This window comes from Apteryx mantelli, chromosome 4, assembly GCF_036417845.1.
Source record: "Apteryx mantelli isolate bAptMan1 chromosome 4, bAptMan1.hap1, whole genome shotgun sequence".
Taxonomy (NCBI): Eukaryota; Metazoa; Chordata; class Aves; order Apterygiformes; family Apterygidae; genus Apteryx; species Apteryx mantelli.
The window spans coordinates 61568880-61590934 of record NC_089981.1 but is presented as its reverse complement, the minus strand read 5'-3'; the positions used below and the strand labels follow the sequence as shown (position 1 = coordinate 61590934).

Sequence of the window (22055 nt, the reverse complement as noted above, 5' to 3'; positions counted from 1 at the left end):
TGAAGCAAATAGAGCAAGGGATACGCTTTTCTTTTATACACACAGACCCGGAGACACTAGTAACCATACTAAAACCTATGGCTCTTTATATTGATTTAAAATGCACATAATTCAAGAGTTGATCTCTATTAAGTTTAGCCATTTTCTTCCACTTACATATTTTCAGCAAAGAAGAAGTCTGCCTTATTCTGTATCTCCTTCATAATCTCCTGTTTCCAATTTGAAGAGTTAATCAGCATGTGTTTGCGACCCAGCACAAGCAACCGGACATTCTCTTTTGCCAGGCAGTTGACAGCATAAAATAGCTGCAGAAAACAAAGCAAAACCAAAGATTTTCTTAGCTATGAAAACAGAATGACAGGAAACACTTTTTCATCTGTGTATCAAATAATGCAACTTCTAGCACACCCTCATTTCCCACAGTACTTTCCTTCAATACAAATTATGTAGATAACTAATAAAACCCTCTAGTAACAAAAAAATTAACTCATTAAAGGAAGCAACTCTCAAACACGAAGAAAATACACTGCTATTATAAACCTTTCCCAACTCTTGCAGTTTATCATTGACACAAATGAATTTGTTCAGAGTTCTGTGGAGACCTCAGAAGATCAGAGTCAGCTAAGGGACCCGAATCTCTTTGGATTTAAGTAGTATCTAGCCCAGGAAACAATTCAGCAGTGAAGCCTCTGTTGGTATTGGAGCGAGGAGGACAGAGCCCTAAACCATTCTGCTTTTCCAGCCCCACCTATGGTCAGAATTGCAGAACTACACTTGAGCTGGGCTGCCCTGTGGGGAAGCAGCAAGCCTAGTGGAAAAGGAAATCTGTGACCTCAGGATTAAGGGTTTATGAAAGCCACATCCAGACTAGCCTCCCACTTATGAACCAACATCCTGAGGTGGCATATTCACTGCTACATCAGCTTCTCCTCAGAGGGACTTTACAGCAGCATCTCTGAGCTGTGCCTGTTCAGCAAGTAAGTGCTTCTCAGGCCAGGCATTTGAGCCGTGACTGGCTGCCTGTGGTTTTCCCTCCCCACCTCACCCAGCCAGAGCTCAAGGAGGGCAAAGATGCTGACTTCCAGTGTACAGATTATAATATGGCGTGGTCACAAAACAATAGCATTTGAGTTCTGCCCAGAAAAAAACACGGCTCTTGAGACTGAAGCATCATGCATGAAGGCTGAGGACTGTATGTTCAGCCTCCACAAAAAAGATGTTTCCTAATTCTTACCTACATTTGCTACTACCATTTGTCAATATATAATCCCCCAATTTTTCTTCAACCCCTATTCCTGCTTTTCTAGCTACCTCTCTCTTTCCTGTTTTCTCTTGTCCCTGCTGTACATCGAACTGCCTTTCTCTTTCCCTTGTTCTTCCCCTTCCTTTCCCTCCTATCTGTGATCATCTTCAGCAAGCTCCTTTGGTTTAGGGGCTAGAAAGAATTTGCCTTGTAACTCCTGGGGTACAATTTTACAATGCATTTAGTTTGACCTACCTGCAAGCAGCAGTGGAAAGGGTGGTCCCACTCATTCCTGTCTCAAGCTGCACACTCCCACTACTTCTGTTGCATCAGATCTAACAATTTTACAACTACTCATGAGCTCATTGATCCAACCAAAGATATTTTTTTTTGCAGGGGTTATTTTGCAGCCACATATTTATAGACCTGACTCAAAGCAGATGATGGGAACACAGGGCCAGAGGTGGTGAGGACAGGTGGAGTGGGACTGCCCCTTTCAGCAGAAAGCCTGCAGTTGCATCAAATTAAGTGTCCCATGAAACTGGATCCTGAGGAACAGAGAGGGTTCTGTCTTTGGAGATACATTTCAGAACTTTTATTGGAACACAGAATTGAAAGGCACAAACAAAAGCCACCACTTTGATATTAAAGGATGGCTTTCAAAGTAACTGTATTATATAACAACATATCTTCTTGTCTATATTAAAGATTTATGTATTAGATTATTAAATTATGAGATTATTAAAAATTGAAAAATTGAAGTTCAGTTTATTTTTTCAGGATTGATGTTTCTTTGTTGAATGGCTCATCTGAGCAGTAAAAATTGGCTCATCAATTTTACTTGCTTATAGTCACTTTATTTTCAGGTTGTCTAATGCATTGGCCCAGTCCTGCAAATGGTTGGATGCAAATCCCAAGGGGGAATTAAGTTTGTTAAGCTGATTCATTAAACTGTTTAAACAAAGCTTTCAAAGCTTTTAAACAAAGCTTTCAGAAAAATATTTCCTTTGGCTTACCAGAAGTTGAGTTTACAACATCCAGGGCCAGATGCTTCACTGGTGGACATTAGGATTTCTCCACAACAGTGATTCTGCAACTTAAATTTTTAGACACCAACTTCCAGGCCAGAAGTTTAACTACTTTCTGCCATTCACATAATTCCCACTAAAGCAGAGACATATGCAGTCTTTCAGTATAATCACAAGAGCACATACTGACAAAAAGAAAAAGAACTTTTCAAAGCCATACTGTTTCAACAGAAATAACTGGATTTAATGTATTCCCACAAATTATAATTAACTATGCACAATGACTTTCAGGAAATGAAGTCTGCTTTTGGGTAGCATAAAGCGGGCTGAAAACAAAAAGATTTTCTCAGTAATCTGATATAGCAAAATTTTTTTTTCATTTTATTACATAGCTATGAGAGTCTATGATTGATATAACTACCTTAGTTCATAGATGACTTGCAGTGTAAAATTAGCAAGATTAATCTTTTCTTCTTCTTTATGATTATAACACAGTTGAGATTTTTTTTTCTTGCTGTCTGTTTTTGCTTTAAAAACATCAAAATTTAGGTTTGGCCTAGTCACAACATGGCACCAAAATAATCAGAGTTAATTTTATTTTTTATGGTTTTATTTCAAGTCTCTCTGTGAGTGCTGATTCTGAAATAAAAACTATTTTATTTCAACTACACCTAACTTAACCTTTTGTTCAGTTAAACTGCCCTGACCTAGGAGCAAATTTGTACACAGAAGCTCCTTGCCTTGGACTACATGCCAACTTGTACTGGTTTTAACATATCGTCAATTTATATCTGGTTTACAATGGATTAAATTGTGCCTGTAAATCCAGGGTATTTAAAACTGTATTTCCTCTTATGCTGAAATAAGAACACTAACATCCACAACTTGCATTGAAGCAATAAAAGTTGGGAATGTAACTACTACCTGCATATACATTTTCATGTAGAGATGTCAATAGCAAAGAAATACCAATCATGAGTAACTTCAGCAACCCCTTATGAAGTTCAAATGAAAATACCTTTTCTTCACGCCTAATGTTTTGCTAGGTTAAGGGAAGGTTAGCAGAAAAAAACAGGTGAAAAAAAGTTCAAAAATTTTGCAAAGAATATTTCACTAACATTCTGCAAAGTCTAAAATTAAAAACTTGACAGCAAGAGCATCCTGGTGGGACAACAGAAGAAACAAATCCTGGGGTTTGTCTGTCTCAGGAACATAGCTGCACTAGTCATATCAGACATGTCAACAAAGAACTGCCAGCATTTGAATTGATGGAGTTTACCCACAATAAAAAAGAAAAAACTTTTTAATTACACTTATGGTTCAACACAGAGACAGCTGGATTTCCAGCTACAGATTAGTGAATTGGGGCTATTCTGAAGTTTATGCAACACTTAGTTGGCTTGGATCCAGCTCCCTTAAAATTTTCTTTTCAAAGGTTATAACTAGCATTACTTTGTCCCTGTTAGTCAGACGGACTTTCTTCTACATATTAGCAGCATAAGACACTCTCTAGTATAAAGTGTTTCAGGGAAAAAAAATGAGGTGTGAGTATAAATTAGCTTCAGTTTTGCAATGGAAAAATCTAACAGGCTTAAATCTTAACAAAGTTAACTGGAATCACCATTAAAAAATTTAGAAACTCCTGCTTGCATAACAACACATTGTCCCTCCTCTACTTCTCACAAATATTAACCTTTACTTATGCAAATAAAACACAGATGAGAGAAATTTTTGCTTTCACAAGATCAAAAGAACATTGTCCTGCACACTCCCTTCCTTGATGCTACTTTAATAAAGACTTTAATTTTATCTCATTTTAGGCTTGGACACTTAACAGTGGTGGTCTACATACAGTCACAGAACTTATGTGGGGGGGTTTCCTAAGTGAGTCTACTCCCACGCCTGACTGCTTCTCAAGAAAGGAACACATGAGGCACACAATAACACTTGTTTTAGTCATAGAGGAAACAGAACATAGCACTGATAACAAAGAAACAGCAGTAGTGGTATCTCAGTTAAAAAAAAAACACAAGTGCTTTTTCATCTAGTATTTCCAAAAGTTATTTACAAATTATTGTTCTGTTACTACACAATGCAAATATGCTAAACACAATAAGCTTTATGTAGATACAACCTTTGAGTGCCTCTGCACTATTTAAGGCAGCAAACATCAGAGGTACAATTGGATAATCTGTTCAAAAGGCAATGTGTGGAAAATATTAAAAGAATATTCAATACACACATATTCCCCATGAAAATTCATGCAGCTCAATCCTCTGTTCACACCATCCCCATATGATGGAAGTCAGAGATTTACTGATCCTCAGTGAGAAAAAGTGCCTTAAGTTGAGGACCTTATTTCCATCAGTGAACAGAAAACGATGCTTCAAAGCAATATGGCTCCATACATCTAACTGTGCAGAAAAAACATCCTTCTAAATAACCTCTGATGATAATTAACATATTCTTCCCTGAAAATTGAGAATTGCCTTTTCTTTGCATCATTTTCTCCTGTATCATTACAAATTTTAGTCATTTTTAAAAAATACAAACCATGGATAATTCTCTCTTCAAAGGTTTTCGTGCCAGTAAATCCTAACATACTATAAAGATTTTCCTTATTGTTTAAAACATGTGTTGAACCAGCTTTACTGAGAATCTTCTGTTCTCATGTGGCAGGACAGAATCAGTAAGAGAACCATTTGGTTGTACACCATCTTGTACTGTTTTGTAAGTCTCAATCTCATACCTTTAATCTTTTCTATGTGTAATGGAATTTCTTTATGTTGATACACTGGACCTTGTTTTTCAGAAGTTTGCTTTCATTACTTACTCTACATTTGTAATTGCTATTCATTTTCTAGAGAAAGGTGATTATAAAATTAGTATAAGAACGACCTTTTACAAATATTAGTGTCTTTCAAATTGAGAGAGCAGAGCATATTACAAACACATTTTCCTCTGAGAAACAGGAATTATAAACTACCATTTTTCAGAGGAGAGAAAAAAGCACTGCATGGTTAGAATGACTAGCTCTATTCATATGGCAAGACATTGCTGAGGCAGAGTAATAATAAGAAGTTCAGAATCACTGCTTTTCTGCACAAATCACCAGCCACATGACATGGTACTAGAAGGACCACTGCATTATATAAATAAGTATAATTACACTCAATCTTACTTTCTTTTCCTCTGACCATGCACATCAGGTTCCATGTTTCTTTCTGAACTGCAGAGACATTTTAATCAAGCTACTTCTGAAGACTGCTAGATCCTTCCCTCAAAAGTTCATGCTAGTTAGAACCTGCCATGTGAATAGGTTCTATTTGCAATCCTTTTCATTTATCAGTTACATTTCATTTATCACTGTGCTGTCCCAGTCTTTCTTTAAGTAGATCCTTCTCAAGCTTCTCCTAAAGTTTAACATTTTACTGACAATGTAACAATTGTGTTCACAGCACTTTACTAAACTGGACTTTGATGAAGCCAGGATGCAGCCCCAAAGAAGTATGAAACTACACACAGCTCATTGCAGAAATGAAGACGAGCTGTTCACAAGCGTATCAAGCATCTCCCAATGTAGATCTTTGCAGCACACTGCTAAGAACCATTTTTTTCTAGGAAAAGCATAATTAAATGGACGCATGCATTCAACGTGCATGTTCTAACTCTTATTTCTGAACTGTGAATCAGTGAGAAACAGCTCACTTGTACAATACCCTGACTGAGTATATACATTCATCTTTCTTGAGTTCATCTTCCCTTGGGACAGTCCCAGAGATAAAAGTATGCAGCTATTTCCTCACCAATAAATGAGTTCTTTTTTGTTTCTGCAGCAATACCATTTTATGGCATTTCCCCTCCACCATCAAATTCCTGCCCTCATACCACAAATGCATCTTTCTTTCAGTTGCTCTGATATAACTTATTTGTGGGGCCATTTTGTCAACCAGATCACAGCACAGAAACAACTGTGCTCAGACACAAGAGCAGGAACTTGCACATCAGAGGAACTGGGGTAAGGAGAGGTGAGGTGAAAGAGGACGAGGACAGAGAACACAAACTGCTCAAGATCATGCTGATGTTAAATTCATATCATAGAATAAAAAGCCTGAATTTTCTAAACATGAAATGAAACAGCTGAAAACACTGCAACTGGTAATTTTACATTAAAAAAAAACCCAGCAAGTTTTACCTTAAAAGAATCACTTTTCAGGTGAGAATAAATATTAACGATTTCCAACAGAAGGGAACTTTTCAGTACAAATCCTTGGAAATGGGAGTTTTGCGGTGACTTGCATTCACAGTTCTGCACGATTTAATGGAGGATCAAACATAGAAGTTAAGCTGAGGGAGCACAGTGCTTGGCATACTGCAAGATGAAAACTCATTAAGTTCCACAATAGTCTTATAAGTAAATACATAATTACAGCTCCAGTTTACACATGTGCATAATGAAGCACAAAGAAGATGAACAACTATCTCATACCAGGAACTAGGAGCAGAACAGGCTATCGACCTCCTAAGGCTTCACTGCCAGTCATCTCTTCTGAGCACGAAATCACATGCTGTGCCATGTGTCACAGTTTCAAAGGTTAGCTTTCTGTACGACAACCTTTCTCCCTGGATATTACTGGAAACATCTGTCAGATGGGAATCCCCTAAAGACTTCTGCACGGAAGCGCACTGTGTGGTGACTCAGCAAAAGGTGCCTTACCTGTTCTGCAGCCATAGCACGCAGAAATAAGTAACCAAAAAGTTAAATCAGATTTATTGCTAATAAAGCATGTTAGACATTTTCTAAACATTTGTTTTTACTAACTGCCATCTAAAAGTAAAACACACCTACAGTCAGATATCTGCTAATAACAGTAACAAACTGCTCTTACTATTAGTACCTGTTATTACCACCTGTTAGTGCTACCTCCCACCCAATACTGTAGTTGTGAAACTGCAGAGGAAATGGCTATACTGACCATAGGTACAGAACAGGCAGGAGTACACTCTCAGATGGGGCTGAGCACGAGTATATTCCCCAGAGGTTATGCAAAGATTCAGTTCTCCCTATCAACACATTTATTTGAGTTTTAGCTTCAGCAATTTTAGTTTCCTTTTACTTATTTGTAGACAAGGAAGCTCAAATAACTGACCGTTCCTTAGTGCCACGCACAGAAGCAGAGGGACTTGACAGTAAGCATGAGACTATTTCCCACAGCACAACCAGTTACCAAGGGAAGGCAGGATGCCGCTTGCAACAGGGAAAGGTTGGAATTTCTCACTGAACCTGGTAATTTCACAGAAGCAAATTCAATACCATTATTACAGCAACAGCCACAATGGAAGCTTCCTTTTATATTCACTATCATTGCTACTGAAAGTGTAAATTAATCTGAAAATCCTCTTTATTCACATGAAGAGGCAGCATACACATTTCTCAAGCTCCTACAGATTATGCTGCCCCTGACTAGCAAGGGGAGAGCTGTTTACAAGGAAAAGTGGCAATGGATAAGTAAATAACAACCACAAGCTCAATCAGCATGGTTTACCTTACTGCTTTTGAGACAGCCAACAGCTAACTCTTGGGAATTAAGCATTACAATATTGGGGATTTCTGCAATACTGCAGAACCAATAATGTTGGGAGTATTTGTATCCTGCATTACAGGTAGGACAATTTAGATGGATGCAACACGTATCGTGCAAAACTCTTACCAGCAACACCACTTTACACCTCAGTGACAGCAGCAATCACACAATGTTTAACATGTTCCAATCTGTCCACATTGACTCCACACTTAGAACTGATTTATCCTCTCCTGAATGTGTTCAGTATAGACATGCCTTAAATTCCTATCACAGTTCATTAAAATTGGCAGTTCACTTTTAGATGCCAGCTTTTGCTCTTGGCTTTACAGTTAACTCTTTATTAATCAAAGGCAGACTACACAGAAGCAAAGATACATAAGTTGACTTCATATAGATTGAGGATGGTGCTGTAGCCTCTGTTTGCTCAGATGAGGTGACGCCCAAGCACAGCTCTGCTGTTCGCAAAGAAAGTTTGTATTCACAGGCATCCAGAGGATGTTTTTACTGCCAAGACCAAACTGATTCTGTACCAAGACACCTTGTGTCTCTACATTGCACCTTCCAGTGTTCCCAGTCACTGGAGGACTTAGCTCAAGTGCAGCACTGGATGAATGTAGACATATTAGTTCCAGATCAAAATCGACTACAAGAATTTTTCATGCACTCAATCCAAGGTCAAGCCTTCTTGAATCCTGGATAGTGTGAAGAGTAAAGTAGAATTATAACAGTAACCTTAAAAAGAATCAGCTCAGGTACAGAAGAGAGAGCATTATTTATCTTTTATTATATCTGGATATTGTGCCAGTAATGGAGATATCTATAATTACCACTCTACCTGATTTCAGCTGAAAGTGGAACCTGTTCAAAATAGTATCTGAAACAGTCCTGAATGCAGGAATAATATGTTTGTAATTAAGCTATGAGATATATCCTGACCTATTCTGAACTCTAGGTAAATTATCCAATTTCAACCAAACTTGAAGAGCCAGCCACCTTGGTTCTTTATCCTACTGGCCAACCCAGAGTACAGTAAAAATACAAACCAAATCTCCGTAAATTGACTTCAGTTTGGGGAGAGCTGCAATGAATTTCTCCTATGCAATATGGAGATCAGGATAGGTCCCTATCCTTCCCCACAAAGAAAGCAAGGCCTATAAGAAAAAAAAGGCATTGAAATAAATATTTTAAAAGGTAATATCTAGTCTAATTACAGCCATATCCTGCTATATTTTATTCCCAAAAGACATGACAAGTAGAGATTTGACAGAGAGTGAAGTAGGATTTCCTTCAAGAGTTAACAGAATCAAGGAGGGGATGCATGCAGGGATTGAAGAAATACACACAATTGAAATCTAGAAGGAAAGTACAAATGACATGAAGGATGGGGAGGCAGAAGCAGGATCATCAGCTAGAGGAGATGCTAGATTTCTGGAGTCTGGCTTTTCAAAATGGATCACAATACTGAAAGATCTCCAGAATTTAATTTCAGACTGTATACACAGCACATCATTTAGTGCAAGCATTCTTATTCCTCTCTTTCTGAATTATAGTGTTTTCATCATCATCATCTTCCTCAGATGAATAAAGGTCAACCAATGATAAAGGAAAGAAAATAGGTCATGATGATATCTAGCATAGCATGTTATTAAATGATCAATGAGAAGAACTCTGAAGTGACAGCTAAAAAGGAAATGGAGAGTGGGGGTATTGCTGTATATTATAATTTGCAAAAGATAAGAATGGGCTATTCTTTCTGACTCTTGCAACAATTCAAGAAACATATGGACACATGAACATTCTTTAGTTGCATAACTGAACTTTTGCAAGTTGAATTTTGAAAGTCACTGCAGTGCCAGCCAAGTTTCTCAGTCCAAAAAAAAATTCTGTTATATAGCAACAGTTTTAGTCTCCTGGTGATACAGAAACAGCAATTTGTTAACCATGTACAATACTCTCTTCTTTCCCAATCACTTAAAAAAAAATTATAATGCTGGTTTAAACATGCAAGCAGACCCATTGATGTTGGCTCAGCAATTATAAACCAGGAACAAAAATGGAAGAAAGAGGATGACATTGCAATCAAAAGCAGCAGTTTGAAAAGGCAACAATTGAAACCGGGAAATATTCATATTCGCAGTGAAAAATGAGTAATACAGCAACTTTTCCCTTCTGCTACAAGTGGAGTAAAGCGAAACTCCTTTATGATTTCAGGAATTTAGAGATGCACAATGCGTGCGTCAGCAATCACAAACAACACTGTGAAATGGGGTCCTAAGCTGCTTGACTTCAACTCAGAGAGCTGCACCTCTCTTCCCTAGCCTGCACTTTCTACTTCCCAGAAGACTTACGGTAGAAAAAGGAAAGAACATGGGCGAGAACTACAGAACTAGGCCATCTGAGATGGCTAAAGGGACGTACATTCATTCTTGTTTTTGTTGTGGCTGTACTTTCTCCTCTCCAATGGCTGCACAATTTTGAGGGACAGGAAGGCTAACCAAGTGGCCCATGATCACATGTCCCCATCTAACTGACTTCCTCACACTGGGTTTATGATAGTGACCACAAAGACTTCTGCTGGCATTATTCATTTGTGAGAGTAATATGTGTGTGTGTGTGCATTCCTGTGTGTGTGTAAACAGTTTGTTTTTACGTTTCTGAGCAAAATGCTCTTCTAGAACTTGAATTTTGAACTGCTCAATGCAGGAAGTACAACAGGAGACATCAGGAACGATGCACAGAATGGGCCAAGTCCACTGAAAAATGGAAAATGACTTGAACTCATGAGGTATTTGCCAAAAGACATTCCTCTATTAGAAAAAGAAGATGAAACACACTGCTCAACTCCATAAGCAATCAAAACACACTCATATATACATCAGCGGCTTGTTATTATTGGACAGTAATTTTTGGAATACAAGATGCTAATTTCAGAAGAAACACCTTACAATAAAAAGATGTAGGTATGAAACAAAACATGTCTCATAAGCTTTGTTCATCTATTCTAAATGTGATCAGCTTTAGATGACTTTTTTTTTTTCCCTTCATGAAAATTACTCTCTGTTAGGGACAGTTTCTCAGAAAATAAGATTGAGCACCTGCGTCACTCAAGTCTTTCTGGGAATGAAAGCATGATTTTGCTGGAATGCAACTCTTAAATATTAGGGACGAAATGTCTCTCCTGCGTATTTTAAGTTTTTAAATACATACTATGCTCTTGCCCAAGAAAGTAGTTCTTCAGAAATAAAGGCGTTTTCAATAATAATAATAAACATTCTCAGATTTTCCCTTTCTTGAAAAACACTTTCCTCAGAGTTAAATGCTAGTACCATAAATTAAATAAATACATGAAACACTTTTTCCTCAAATTGTACCTAAAGAAGGGAAATTCCAGTGATAAAAGAACAAGAGATTTGAATCACCTTCTTCTTTTTATAAGTTTTATTATAAAATCCAGAAAGTCAATCTGCACAAGTAGAACTACTAAACCATTGCACAACAGTCCTCCCAAATGTAAATAAGTTCTGCTTTGTGGCATGTCTTTTAACCCTCTTCTCAAGCCATATGGCTCAACACATCAAAGAAATACGACTAGTTTTCCACACTTGTTGCATGATTGAACCTAGTAATTATTGTTCTGGATGAAACCTTAAGTTCATTCAAGCCAGTATCCTACCTCTTAAAAATGACTTGTACCAGATACTTCTATTATTTTTATTTGAATTTTTAAACCTCACCTCATTTCTGTTCTTTTTTGCCCTTCATACATTGGTTTTTGAAATTAATTCACAGCCTGGCTCTACTTGTGAGGAAAATAAGCTGGCACAAGAAATCCCAGAAGCTTTCTTACAATGTATGAACATGCTGTGGTATACAAATGTGGGATTGGGTGTTTCCCATACTAACTGTCATCTAGGCTGCCTTAAAACCTAATGCATGAGGGGTCCCCTTCCCTGCCCCCCAAAGCCCCAACTTTTTTATAATTAAGAAAGTCCAGAGTTAGAATTAACTACTGCCCATTAACTACTGTCCAGTCCTAATAGCAATGAGTTTTATATTTTAGTTATGGACTGGTGTTAAAATATGCTTCTTTTCATGAATTCTGAATTTCCTGAATGCCCTCTTTTCTTGCGTCATGTAGAAGGGAGAACAGAAGCTCCCAAGATACTTCTTCTATGTAGCTAAAACTGTTGTATACTTTTATCATCTCTCCTCTAACTCATCGCCTTTCTTGCAACAAAGAATAAACACCAAGATTCTGACAATACTTATGGAGCATCTTACACAGAATTTTTTTCACTCAGACCTCTCTTGTGCACTTACTATTTTGTACCACAACCTGGAGATTTACAAAGTATTAAAAAGAGTTATTGATATCAACCCTTCACAACAAGGAACTGGACTAGGCGATTCTGTCCCTCTGTAAGTATATATCAGTAGGAAAATAAGCATGCAAAAGTTCAAAGGACACATGGAAGCGTTACCTAAGTGTTTCCATATATCAGTACCATCTTCTCATTCCTAAATTCTTCACAGCCTGCGCTGCTGTTTCTTGAACAGTATTTTCTTATTGTTCACTGCATATTGCATGGTTGCACCAAGTACTATGCATACATCATCTTCATATTTATGAAGAAGCAAGTTATATAAAAATGAGAAGGAATATGATTTTACTTATTTTTATATAGGCTACAGAATTGAAATTTTAACCAGAGCCACAGACAGTAAATGGAAGAATTTTCCCAATTACAGTTGGAGCTTTAGGGGTCTGACATCTTTCACTCTAAATCCAGTCTTTCTTTGGCATTATGCTGGTATTCTCACACTTTTACTACTATTGTAGCAGCTGTACACAACTACTTAAGGTCATAAGAGAATTACTGCCATCATTTCTCATTCTAGAAAGAATGTAAAAAGCTAGCTATTTGAAAGGAATATTTGTGAACTAGATGCATCTTGTGCCAGTCTTAGATTTTCACAGTTTGGGTCAGAAGTTACATTTAAGTACTGAAAATCCAGAACATGAGCAGGACCTCAGGGTAGGGAGGGGGGGGAGTAGGCGATGTTGCGAAAATGAAAGCACAAGCTTGACTGATCCTTTCCATAGATAAGAAATAACTTGGTGCAGGACTAAAATCAGCTTTGTAAGACTGAAACTGACAGTTTAAAATATACCAGTATTTTAGCTCTCACTACTGTTCTACACAGATGTCCGCACAGCGTCAATGACCTAGTCTGATGTTTTCTCCCCCTCCACTTCGTGGTTCAAAAAAGTCCCAGAAGGTACTTTTATTCTTTGTGGAAAGGTGCCACATCAGCTGGGGAGATCACTGTTTTTGCAGGCACAGGCATGATGCTGTCATAGGACAGTTCAAGGCACATTAAACCTGAGCTTCCACAGAGACACCCAAGGTTTTAATAAACTTGAGTTACACAAAAGCTTTACAATATAGACTATTTTCATACTCACAGGTCAACAGGTTTATGGTTCAGGTAGAATGGCATGAACAACAAGCAAACCCATCAGTAAGCTGATTGCTTGCAGTCGTCCCCCCCCCCCCCCCCAAAAAAAAAAAAAAAAATCAGGCTACAACGTGCAGCAGACATTTATGACACAAATCTTCATACTGTTTTTGTTCTGTTTCTCACTGGTACTTTTTTTCAGTTGCCTGCTACAGATTATCATTCAGAGATAAAAGACTACCTCCAAAAAATTGTTCTAGTATTAAAAAATTGTTGTTTTTTTATATGGCTTGACAGATCCTGAAATTGTTTGAAATATGCCTGAAAAATTAACTGACCAGGAACATTCACCTCTCTGCCCCGCCCCCCCCCCCGCACCCAATTTATTTTCTTGTAAATCTAATAACTATCTAAAGTGGAAAACTAATTACTTTAAATAACTGGTTCATTAGAAATTTTGCACCTGGGAAAAAACTGTAACATACTTAATGTTCTCTTACTTAAACAGGTAGCATTTCGTACCCATTTTGTGAATACACTGGCAAGAATTTTCCAGTCCTTGACACAAATATATTAACAAACACTACTCAAGGTCTGGTCAATTCTCCCTGAAGGTCATAAAGATGAAAAACTGTTGTTTAATATGACAAAGAACAAATAAAATGCTCTTCAATGGGACAAAAATTAGCAAAAGCAAACTGAAACACAAAGGTCTGAGGTGGAGGCGCAGCTGGGTGGTCAGAGCCAGGCCCACCCACCCCACAGGCAGACCAGCTACCTACATGGGGAAAACAGACCACAGCTTTCAGCAAGGAGGGATCAAAGAAAGAATCTTACCATTGATACAAGCATGAGTGGCTTTTACCAGGCTAGAGGAAACTTAGGGGGCTTTCATACCAACCAGTACACCCTACACTGCCAATCTCATGCTGCTACTGCAGAGGTTCAGCTGCCCCATTTGGATCAAGGCTGCACACCTCACTAAGTACTATATTCTCCTTGCAAAACAGCAGTGATCTGACACAGACTGCGTCACAAGTGAACCTAAACTGTGGGTCAGCATTATTTTGCCTAACAGTTATCTACCCCAGTTGTACAACTCTGCAAACTTGCGCTATTTTACTACAAGTAATACTGCAGCCAACATCTATGCCTGGAGAACCTAGGCAGTGAAGGTCTGAAAGCCCCCCAAAAGAGCTACAATTCACAAGATCTAATTTACTTCAATGCTTTTAATATAAATTTATTGATAACACTCTGCACTACTCAAAAGCTAAACACTGGTCAGGCCAGTATTTATCTTAAGTATTTTTCTTTAACTCAGGAGATAAGATACTGCAATTTGACAAACTGATAATGTTGTCAGCTCTCACAAATTAATTATGTATGATATTCGGCATTTGTCTGAAAGCTTCACCTTCTGGGAACAAGTGGTTATACAATAGTCTTTCTACTTAATAATATTTTGCTCCTGCAGTCAAAGAGATAAGCTTGAAAATGTTAAAAAACGACCACCACAAAGGCTCAGACAACAGAAGCTAAATAAGAACCATCCACTAACTATTTCATAAGAGGATCTCATTTCTAAGGAACACTATTTTGGTACTCAGCATCACAGTTTCCAACTGCTTGTATTTGACTATACCAGCACATCTGAAGCATTTTGTTGCATCTTTCGCTCCTGTTGTCCATTTCTGTTGAAAGAACACGCATGGCCACATGGCCCTCTCTGGAGCACCCAGGACCAAACATCAGTGCTCAAGTGAAAGAAATGCTTTCAGTTTCAGAAGTATTTTGTTTTCATCCAATGAAACCGAGTTTATCAGTTAAGTGTTAAAACTCTGTATTTGTCATATTACTGCTTATTTTAGCTAGGCTGGCAGGGAGTGAATGGGCTTGTGGAAGTAACAGAGTGAGATGGGAAAAAAGAAATCTATCCTCTAGCATTCATATATCTGAAAGCCCAGTGGAGATTCCAATTCAACAGAAAGCTGGAACCTTTTACTCTGTAAGGCACAAAGGTATGAAGATACGTATGTAGCAATGGCAAGTGACAACGTCAAAAGCCTTCAATTCTTTTATTTTAAACTACTTCCTTTAGCTATTGAGACTTAGGGCCATGATGCATAAATAGATTTACACAGTGCAGTGCAACACTGTACAGGGATATCACAGGTAAACATGAATGATTTCAGATGCTGAAAACAGTATAGTTATAATAACATTAGACAAGCCTAATAACTAGTCCTAAAAATGCACAGGGTAAATTAACATCATTAACACTGTCTGGTTCTGTCCTATAACTACCCTCTTGCATCCCTCTTACTATGTAAAAGTGAGCAAATGAATGAATGAATGCTGGACAATGGTGAGGACAAACATAAGAGTGACTAATATTTCCCAATTTATGTAAAAAAACAAGTTGGTATCATCACAAACAATGACAAAAGCACAGGTCATTTTAGCAGTCACTACAGGAAAAATTGTGAGAGAATAGGACAATGCAGAAGTTGAAAATATGACACATGATGTGCAAAAATTTATCAGAAGCCAATAGTATCAGTTAATACAACTGTAGAATTAGTTGGAAAATAGACTATGTTCACATAATTTTGACAACACTTTTTAGCTTCTGACACACCTGACTCATTATAACTTTGATGCATATTTCCAGTTAGAAGTCTGAAAACAACTACTCAGTTAAAGAACTGACTGATGAATAATAAATCAGGGGGAAACAGCATTGCAAGTGGGTATCTCTGAGTAGAAAGGAAAAAAGAGTAGGTAACTTGTAAGGATTAATATGAAATATGTTAGTGATTTGAAAGACAATTTCCTCACTAAGAAGTAGACTAGCAGGTTTCCTAATAATATGAGGCAGGTCAATAAGTACAATACCAGAGATTAAGCATTCGAAGTGACTTAAAATGTAATTTTGGGAAGTTTAGAGAAGATTATTTTTAGAATAGAGAATATGAATTTTTATTTGATGGCAATACAAACAAAAAAGGTATCTTTCTAATGCAAGCAATGCTTCATAGGGGTATTTCTTCATATAGTGGCTTTCAATGAAAGCAAGTCTACTAATTTTTAAGATCTTGAGGAGGCATCTTTCTTGAAGTATGACAGAACTCCTCGTTCCCCATCCAGCAGTTAGTACCATGGAGTCATAGAACCTTGACTACTAGTAAGTAAATACACATGTACAGTTTTACACTTGCAGTTCATTCTGTATCATTGAGAAAAATGCAAGTCAGCAAATCTAAAGGCATAAAAATTTCTAAAAAACTAGAAGATAAAGAATTGTAAAATCATGTAAGTAACATGGGATATCAGGTAATGCAATAAATAAGGAAAGTGTTTTGAGAGTTTCTGCAAGTGCCAAAGTTCTCTTGCTTTAGCCCTGGGGATAGGTATGGCCTACACACAGGGATCGCCCCCGCAGCGGTAGCCATGGACCTGCAATGCTAGCTGTACGCACAGATGAGGCAACCCTGCAGACACAGGGCCCACTGATAGGAGACCCTGTAACTCTAGACTTCCTTTGCAGTTTACTTCGGTTTCAGTCATGTTGCTGAGACTTCTCCTAGAAGCAGTCCCAAGAAATCGCCATATTTTAGAGAGTTCATTCTGTATGACAGAGTAAGAACACATGCAGATTAGCAATGCTTGTGCTAGAAATTAGTTTGTGGTGGAGGGGGGGTGGGGGGGTTCTGAAAATCTGAACAGCAGCAGCAGCGGTAGCCGTAGCTCTCTTACTCTGTTCTCAGTACTGGCATTCTTCCTGCATCACTCCTGATCCTCACATGATACCTAGCAACAAAGTCATTTACAACTCCTACTGTGTATGATAATAGCTTAATTATGTTTTGTCTGGGTAAGTCAGGAGTGATTATAACCATTAACAGGCACAGTTGCAAGGCCTCCAGATATTTCACGTTTTGTACCATTCCAGCCCATGTTTCAGTTGCATCGGGAGGGGGCGGGGAGGTGAGTTAGAGGGAGGGTGCCAGTTCAGGGTTCCCTGCCGCCGCTGCTATCTAACTGCAGTGGCTGCGCACCTCGTACCAGCCACTGAGCGTTGCAGCAAGTCACAGCACTAGCACACCCAAACTCTCACTACCTTGCTGGTACCTCTCTGATGTACAATTAATTTTCAATTTTAATTAAGGTCTCTTATACTCACCTCTTACACTTAAATAAGAAAAAAAAATCCGTTAGGAATTTTGATTCCATGAGAAATAACAATTAAAAAAAGGCGGCGGGGGGGGGGGAGGGAATCCACAGAACACTTTGGCTAGTCAAATTAACTACGAGTAGCCTGCAAGATCAGAATACTTCAGACTGAGCTGCTCACAGTCAAACAGGAGATTAACAATTGCAGAATAAAATGCTGCTCTCCTGAGCCCCATTTCAGGGGCTTACTCTTTAGCCCAACTGTAGCCCTTATACACATCCAGGGAAAGCAAAGACCCTACCAAGAAAGGAACATAGGTAGCATAGTTTGAAAACAAACAAACAACCTCCCAAAACACACACGCCCCCCTCTTGCACAGTTGTGTATCTTTTTTTATTCCAGATGATTTATTAAAAAAAAAAAGTATAGTACTTATTCTAGAAGGTCTATAAAATGGCAAGTTAGCAGGAAAGTGCAAATAGGGAATACTCATCATTTCTCAGCACGAGAAGCAGGGGGCATCATGCACCATTATCTGACAGCAGGTTTAAAACAGATAAAAGCACATACAGATATGTATGCATATGGATTTGAATATAAAAGAGATCTCTCCCTTTATATTAGCACACTTTCTTAAACATTAATCTAATCCAGTTTAATTTCGATTGACACCAAAGATAGAGATAAGAGTCTGAATTAGTCTAGGGACTACTTCATTTTTACTTTTTTGCCGTCTCCCCCCCTACACCCCCTTTTTTTTTTTTTTTGGATAAGCCACACAAACATAGAACATACTCTTAATAAGTAAAATAAGTTCAAAACTTGAATTCTTATGAATTGATTTTAAGTACAACGCCAGTGTGATCATATTCACAGCAAGGAAACTTAATCTGCTGAAGCTAGTCTTCTGCATTCAAACAAGAGTTAGTAAATGACTTCCTTGTTCCAGACAACATGAAATAATCAGTTTATTAACAGATATAGATTAAAAGCTGCAGACAATTCTACTTGGCTTCTCTATAAGATAAAAAAAATCCCAAAGTTTACTTTAACTTTGGTTTTAAGCTTCACTACAAGTTATAATCATTTTATAATCTCAATTTAAATGAATTTAGTTAACTATACATAAATATGCCTCTTCCATTTTTGCACTACAAGCAGAATGCAGGAGAGAGAAGAAAACAGGTGTAGCTTAATGGGTCACTGGTCATTAACTGGCATGTCACTATCCTCAAATCTCTGGGAATAACCTGCTGTGCAAAAAAGTAGGAATTCAAAATTTTGTAAACAAATGCAATTTAGATTTCTGTTTCATTGTACCTTTGTCCTGAAGATAACAGCTTCTAAATATTTGTATCTTTTTCTCACTTCAACTAAAATAGTATACCAGATGTAAAAGCCAAGTGTGAACCAAAAATTGATTGCTTTTCAAAATATCTAAATAAATCCAGATGTACATGAATGAATGCAATCACTGTCCAAAGGATTTTATCTGTATCACCTTTAAGATAACTCAAAAACCAGTGTTTCTCATACTCAAATCTAACATTTATTCTTACACAGAATTGGCCTATAATAGTCCAACCTTTACATTTTCTGGCCTGCTTCCCATACCTTCACAGCACTTCTCAATATGGAGAATTTCCCTTCCCTAAAGACAAAGTTTCAGATTTTGTGGCCCAGCGCCTCTTACTGCCACGCTGACAACAGTTCCTTAATTAGGTGAATCAGCCTGGCTGCCTAAAGAAAGTTTGGCTTTTGGTTTATGACTAAGGGAGAAGAACAGCAAGACTGAAACTCATTCATTTCAAGAGATACCTTCACTGCCCAGATTTTAGGACTTCTCTACACTATACAGCAAGCAACAATGAACTGTTGCTACAGTTGAAGTTCACTTGGACATGAATCAAGGCACGTTCATTCTGCTCTGTTGAATTTCAAGCTTACTTTCCTAATGACATAACAGAACTCATTATGAAAGATATGATGCAATTCCCCTCATAAAAAGGAGTGCTCAGGTGCTTCTGTACTTATCTTAACATTTGATTTACTACTCTTGCCAAATACAAAGGTTGAAATGACAAATACCAGAGAGAAGCCTATACAGATCATTTATTGGCTGTAAGTCTGAATAAAAACCATGTGATTAAATCAAAGAGACTGCAAACACTAGGTCAGGCAACACCGGGAAGTTTCTGACTTTGGAAGGCTGTCAAAATGCCTGATACTCTGACTTTTTACCTGCTCAGTTTCTGCTGCTTTATTCTTCTCACCAGGAAATGCAAAGTCAGACTGGCTCCCTTTGAAAAGAAAAAGAGTCACTTACAGCACACTCTTGAGGAATTTCATTTCGTCAGGGAACCCTGACAGCTTCCCACTGCGTTTCACACTGTTGGGAAATTAAAGTTTTGACTAAGTTTCCCAGTATTGAGGTAGCACCAGGGTGACTTTGTATTTCCTTTCTTAATAAGTCCTAATTACCTCCTACTTCCCCCCTCCCAATGCTGCAGAAGGAGGAAGGGATATAGGAGTAACGTCTTGTGGAAAGAGCAAACTCCATTGCTCAAGGTAGGCAGTCACCGCACACGCTTCCTCGGTGGAAGCACAGATGCCCTACCAGCTGCAGGAATATTTCTAGACTGTCTGACATACGCCCCACAGACCTTCAGTGCTATGTATTATTAGATGAAGCAGAACATACTAAATGCCCTTTTGCTTTGCTTTTAGCCACAAATTAAAACTATCAGACCTTTTAAGAGAAATGTGAGGAGAGTGAAGACCAAGAGGCCAGGCCCTCCCCCTTGGTTTCAGAGGCAACGAGTCTGTCTCCTTCCCCTCTCCTAAGAAGCTTAACAGCCTTGTTCTTCCTCTGCATCTGGTGACCAAATTTTTTGAATTTGATGTATTCTATTTTAGGATGGCCCCAATATGCAAAGGGAGGGAAGAGATTTCAGCTTATCAGTATCTATCTCCCATATGTGGGTTAAGAGAACAAATTGACTAAACCCATATGCTAAGACATTCAAGAAACCCCAGAAATGAACCGATGAGAGATTAATGCAATACCAAATGCTCCAGTCTCACATCTCCAACACTAAAAAGAGGTGAAGCTTCACAGGCACCTCTTAGTGCTTGAGTTCCCCCTCTTCTAATATAGGGTGTGCACGTCAGGAGAGGTATTCTGTGTGCAAATCGACTAATGATCATGTCACATAGAGGCTGAAGGTGATTTTCAGTGAAACCATCAAAAATCTTTATGATTTGCGCTATATACAAAGGAAACGAGAGCACAGTTCTAAAGAACAACTCAGATGTCGCAAAAACAGAAATCTTTCTGTTCTTGAGCAATAGGGCAAAGGCTTAGTTATAGTGGAAATGTAAACTTGGACTATCATTAGAAGATAGAAAACAGAGATGGAAAAGCTTGGGAGCAAATGGACAAGCACATGCCTGACTGCTTTGTTGAGTGGCAAGACAAAGTTAGCGGGAGAAAAAATTGATGAACTGTCACAGAATGACAGACAAGACCTTCGTTGGATGTATTGACTCTGAACAGAGAATGACTCGTAGATCTACTTAATTCTTGCTTCATTTAAAGACAGTAAAGTACTTGAACAAATCACAAATGCTGCCAAATGAGTCAAATAAAAAAATTTTTTTCCATGCATGACTTGATTTGGGTCAAATTTATTAAAAGCTGTTTGTTTTGCAGGACGGCTTATACACTAGAGCTCATATTTTGTATAAAGTATTGCTGCCTCACTAATTGTCCAGTTCATCTCTCGTATGCAAGTAGCACAGACAAGGATACACTGAGAACAGGGGAAAAATTGCCATAGGAGGCCCTGAGCATATCTGTACATGCATGTCAGCTATACATGCATGCACAGGTGTTAATTTCTTTGTGATTTTTTTGGCCTCAGATAATTTTTAATAACCCAGAAGTGGAGAGAAAAATTTTACTATTTCCCCAAATAATATAAGCTCCAACACACTTCCTTCCCCCCCCCTTTTTTTTTTTTTTTTTTTTTTTTTTAAATCACAGGGTGTTTACAGACACAAGAGAAGAGAGTTCAAAGAAACAAAATTATGCCTCAAAATTGACTGGAATTGCTAACCCAAGAGAATGGTAGTTCATAAGTGCTCTGCTCCCCTCCTCCCCCCTTTTTAAACTTTCTCCATTTGAAGACTATTATTTTTGTCTTTACAGTTGCAGAAAGAGTCTTGAAAAATGTGAATAAAGGGCAAATCAAAACAATGGTTCCTGGCTGAATTTACGAAGCATAATTCACTAAGGTTCTTCAATTCTGTGGCCACAGAGTTTGTCTTTTTCTAAAATTTAACAAGACCATCCACCATCTTCCTGTAGACTAGCATCCTACATTCTGCCTTCCCCCCACTCTAATGAAATTTTCTTCCCACTCCCAGCTTTCCCTTCAAGACTGCGACCACCCTCTACCTACTCATTGCCATACTGCTAAAATAGGCAGGAGTCCAGGAACAACTCTAGTACAGAGCCACTAAAATAGCTAAAACTATAATGTTAGTTTCAAACTTTGACT

At 38.1% G+C, this 22055-nt stretch overlaps 1 protein-coding gene across 3 annotated transcripts in view; it reads right to left on the bottom strand.

Annotated features, from left to right (window-relative positions):
• The window catches only part of PRORP (protein only RNase P catalytic subunit), a 59032-nt gene that overhangs the window by 5093 nt on the left and 31884 nt on the right, over positions 1-22055 (bottom strand). For 2 of the 3 annotated variants that reach the window (XM_013940509.2, XM_067296732.1), the window contains one exon: positions 157-305. In XM_013940509.2, the coding sequence (XP_013795963.1) occupies positions 157-305 (149 nt within the window). Of the gene's footprint in view, positions 1-156; positions 306-6466; positions 6581-22055 lie in introns of all 3 variants that reach the window. The other variant, XM_013940508.2, reaches the window with a different exon arrangement.